The sequence below is a fragment of the Gossypium hirsutum genome, chromosome A12, assembly GCF_007990345.1.
Source record: "Gossypium hirsutum isolate 1008001.06 chromosome A12, Gossypium_hirsutum_v2.1, whole genome shotgun sequence".
Classification (NCBI taxonomy): domain Eukaryota; kingdom Viridiplantae; phylum Streptophyta; class Magnoliopsida; order Malvales; family Malvaceae; genus Gossypium; species Gossypium hirsutum.
In genome coordinates this window covers 99,905,042-99,909,802 of record NC_053435.1, presented here as the reverse complement: position 1 = coordinate 99,909,802, position 4,761 = coordinate 99,905,042, and the positions used below count along the sequence as shown (strand labels likewise).

General features: G+C 35.2%; 1 protein-coding gene across 2 annotated transcripts; it reads left to right on the top strand.

The window, feature by feature from the left end:
• The first annotated feature begins 383 nt into the window (after positions 1–383).
• On the top strand, positions 384–2,696 carry LOC107913431 (chaperone protein DnaJ). 2 transcript variants are annotated; one of them, XM_041083290.1, is made up of 3 exons: positions 386–615; positions 882–1,704; positions 1,864–2,696. In XM_041083290.1, the coding sequence occupies exons 2-3, from the start codon at positions 1,224–1,226 to the stop codon at positions 2,178–2,180; spliced, it is 798 nt and encodes a 265-aa protein (XP_040939224.1). In that variant the 5' UTR covers positions 386–615; positions 882–1,223; the 3' UTR covers positions 2,181–2,696. The 2 variants fall into 2 exon arrangements, with proteins under 2 accessions (XP_040939223.1, XP_040939224.1); XM_041083289.1 differs by having other exon boundaries at positions 384–615; positions 882–2,696.
• Positions 2,697–4,761: the final 2,065 nt, after the last annotated feature.

Sequence of the window (4,761 nt, the reverse complement as noted above, 5' to 3'; positions counted from 1 at the left end):
AGATATTATTATAGAATAAAAATTTGAATCAAATTGCATGTAAAATATTTTAGACACAAATTCATTTAAAAGTTGACACAGTACATAATAATTTAAATAATATATGTGCAAAAGAATAAAAAGGGTACAAGACGAGACATAACGCACAAAACAGATTTAAAAGACGTATGTACATGTATAAAATACATGCAAATTAAAGAGCTAATTTAAAAAAAGAAAAAAAAAGGTTCGATTGAATGCACTCGCAAAAGGGGAGGACCTATGGCGCAAATTTCCCATTCAGAACAAAAGGGCGCGGATCCGGCCTGCCCATCGGGTCAACGCGCGGACCCTTACCCATCCAAACGGCGCCATTTTATGTTGTATATAAGGAAAAGAAACCCTAAAAAAGATCACTTGGCCATTTGAAAAGGAAACAACAGATCCTAAAGCCCATTTCCCCTCTCATTCGGCCGAACTCTAATGTCATCGTGCAAACACCGATCCTGGGTTTCATCGGCGTTAACGCCTCCACCTCCGCCATGGTACTTGACCCGAGTTACGGGAAAACGAGAGGACACTTCCTTTGGTTCGATATCCAAGTCGGAAAATGGTCTCCGAAGATCGAAACCGCCGGTAAGTATCTCTGAAAACTCTCCTTTGCTTGTTTTCAACGAGAAATATTAAAAGCAAAATAGGAATAGGCAGACTATGAATGGAAATCACCTTCTAGTATTGGTTGCTTTTGTATTCAATATGCGTTTTTTTGTGCCCGTAAAAAAGAAACCCCTTATAATCAAAAATCAAAAAGGCTTTATAGCCGAAATCAAAATGAAAATAAAAATAAAATACAATTTTCTTTTTCTGTCCTATTTGCTGCTGTCGCTCTCGTTTGTTTGCAGGTACGGAGAAGGCCAGCTGGCGTGCGGTGCTGCGTACGGAGGTACGGAGAGGCCTTGGAGGCTGCTGGAGGCTTGTTGCGGCGCAAGGGAAACCCTAGGGTTTCTGGTGGTGTTTTAATTTTGGGCCATTCGGGCCTTGTATTTTTTGGGCTAATGTTTGGGTTATAATGTTTGGATTTTATATTTTGGCTTATTTTTTTGTATTTTCATTTTGTTTTTATTTTCATACGGCCCCGGCATAATTTGGGCCTTACAACTAGTATGGATTAAAACAAGGAAGTGGCCATTAGAGGTAAAGAGATTGCTGAGAAGGATGTTGCTGGGGCAAAAAGATTTGTTTTGATGGCTGAAAACCTGTATCCTGTGCTCGGTGGTCTTCCTCAGTTGATTTTTGCTCTTGACGTATACATATCTGCCGATGAAAAGATCAATGGAGAAGTTGACTGGTACAGAGTGCTTGGTGTTCAGCCATATGCCGATGAGGACACCATTTGGAAACATTACATGAAGCTGGCTTTTATTCTTCATCCGGACGAAAACAAATTCGCAGGTGCAGGAGCTTTCAAACTTCTATTAGAAGCTTGGAGTTTGTTGTCTGATAAAGCAAGAAGATTTTCTTATGACCAGAAGCTGAACTTAAGGGGTAGCTTTACGAATGTTCTACATGGGAAATCATCAATGGCAACAACAAGCTCTAATGGTTTCCATAATTCCTACAGTGTTAAAAACTCAAACATCGGTGATCAGCACGGTGCTACTTATTCCAATTCTGCTCCTCCTTGCTCAACAAGAACTGATACATTTTGGACAACCTGCAGTTCCTGTAAGATGCAGTTCAAGTACTCCAGACTTTGTATCAACTTGAATCTTCCAGGTTTAAAGACAGTGTTCCGCAGGCATTCGGAACGAAGTAAAACCTGGGCGATTCCGAGGGAAGAGTTTTTTCATTTCTCTCACCAGGTTCCTTCTTATTTGGTAACAGGTCAAGAAGGTCTAAAGTCTTGTAAGGGCTGTTTGAAACTTGATCCAGCGGCTACTCCTTCAGAACTGCTTCAAGTTTTCACTGAAGCTCAAGTGGTGATCATGAAAAGAGCTCGAGAAGATGTACCGTTTGTGGATTCAAAAAGATCCGAAGAAAAAGAGCTGGTTGAGAATGACCAAGAAATGAAACCAAATACTACCAAAGAAGGTGTTCGAGAAGTTGTTATAGAAGAAGATATCAAGAAAGAAAAGGAAAACGAAAAACTGGGGGGCTGCTTGTTTACATTAGGCGACAACAAAATAAAACCCAACAACTAGGGAAACATTTTGATGAATAGGGATATTGCCTTTTTTTCAATGGTAGGAAAGAATGTGCAGCAAAAACAGTACAAGTCTAAGAATATAGAAAGTTCCATAGTTTTTTTCCTCATCAGCCTATAGCCCTATACAAATCAGCAAAAGCTGCAAACAAAGGGATAGGGAAAACTCACATTAAAGCTGAGTTCAAGGTACATTCTGTGAACATGAAGAATGCCTTGAACATCAGCACAGGTTTTCTTTGTTTATTTCATCACATGTTTATAGGTCAAAACACCAGGAAAATGGACTAATTTGTTAGCAAACTAGTCAAAAACACCTACAGGTCCTGGTTTTCCTGTTTTTGAACCCAGAGTACTTGGATATGTTACAGCTTTTACATTTTTCATTTTGTATCAAATCCCCCATGAATGTCTTATTTTTGTTACCGTAATTGTCTGTCATTGCCATATATATACCCTGTCAAATATTTAAAATGTTTATATATAAATTTTCGAGTGACTCGAATTTAGTGGATTTGCTATTTGTCAGATTATATATTTTGATTTTGTTTCAAATCCTCGATGAATGTCTTATTATTTCTGTTACCATAATTACTTGTCATTTCCATATATGCATTCCCTTACTATTATAGCTGTCAAATATTGTTTAATTGAGTATAGTACTAAGTTGACTCAATTAGTTTGCTCGTCTAGAACTGAACAAAAATGGCAACGTCCCGAGGTAGGTTGGATCAAGATTAATGTTGACGGCTCTGTTATGACAAATTATACCAAAGCAGCGGTTGGAGTTGCTGTTCGAGACTGGAATGGGAAGTGGCTGATGGGGTTTAATATGGTAACAAGAATGGATGAAATATTCAGGATTGAGGCACAAGCGATTGTTGAAGGGGTGAAACTGGCTTGGTTGAAAGGGTACAAACAGGTGAAGATTAATTGTGATAATGCGATACTTACTGAGACTATTTGTAATGATTTCGCATCAATTAGCAATATTGAAGAAGTCCGGTTAATTCATGAATGGTGTAAGAAGGATTGGAGAGTGAAGTTTCGGCATGTAGGGCGAGAGAGCAATAAGGTCACTGATTAGCTGGCAAAGGCGACAATAGGGAGAATTAACCAGCTAATCCTGTTTTCAAATCCACCAAATTTCGTGATTCAACTACTTGAAGAGGATAGTAATGTTCACTCATATGAAGGAAGCTCGTCCGTTGTTTCTTCCTAGATAATAGGAATTTCTTCTTTTTACAATATATATATATTGCTTAATTGCCTGTCATTGCCATGTATACGTACCCTTATCATAGCTGTCAAATATTAAAAAACATTTCCTAATATATACATGTACCACAACATGTTTACAAGGTTGGTTAAAGTTCACTATAAGTCCTTAATCATATTAAAAAGTTCATTTTAGTCCCTATTAAAAACAACATTTTAATCTCTGATGTTAAGTTTTCCATTAGTGGCTGACGTGGCTGGTTAATGTGGTAATAAAAATATCAAATAAAATTAAAAATCCTACTTGTCAAATGGAATGAATTAACGGACTCATAACTATACCCGTCTAAAATTTTTAAGCAAAAATTAAAAGCCTACCTCCTGCCATCGTGAAATCCCTTAGATCAAATCCTTTTTTGGAAGCTTTAGACTAAACTCCTAAAATATATTCTTAAATCAACATCAAGTTAAGTAAAAGGAGCACCAATCCAACCAACAATTTTGAAGAAAAGGGTAAGTGAAAATCTAGTTGAAGTAAGGAAAATAAAAATAAAAAAGGAGATTTTGTCAATTTTTTTATGCTTAACCCTTGGTTTGAAAACTTGCTTGAAATTTGTGCGATTGAAACAATAAGTAGAACTAATTTGATGGGTTGTTGCTCTTAACTTGGTTTTTGCTTTTTTAGTCATATTCTATGTTATATTGTTTTGTGAAATATTAGAGAGTGTCAATTGTGAAGCTAAACGGCTAGACCTCGACAATATGCACAATCTTATTATTATTATTATTATTGTGTATTTCTATTTTTTAGATGTCACTATTTTAAATTTAATTTAATATTTTTTATAACATGTCCGCCACTACAAGAATAATTAATGTCAACGTATAGGAATTAAAATAAAATTTTTAATATGATATGAGAACTTGTAGTGAACTTTATATGAGATTTGACTTTAATAATTGTTTCGATAACGGGAACTAAATTTGGTAATTATTTTTAAATTAGAACTTAAATTTTTTTTGTCCTATTTAATCTCTTAACTTGGTGATTCTTCCTACATTGAGGCCTAAATCTTTTTAATCCATGATATTTTCTTAGAAAAAGTTTGGATACAAAACTGTTCAAGCCTTAACGTAAGAATAATTTCCAACTTCAAGGACTAACTTTAAAAAAAAAATTTAAACTCAAATGTAAGAACAAATACTTAACTTAGATATCGATGTGAGAATAATTTTTGAATTCAAAGTTTAACTTAAAAAAAAAAACTTAAACTTCAATATTAAAACAATTACAAATACTCTAAATAATGCATTAACAAGTTATAATAAAGTGTAACAAAAGCATATATAAATATGTGTGT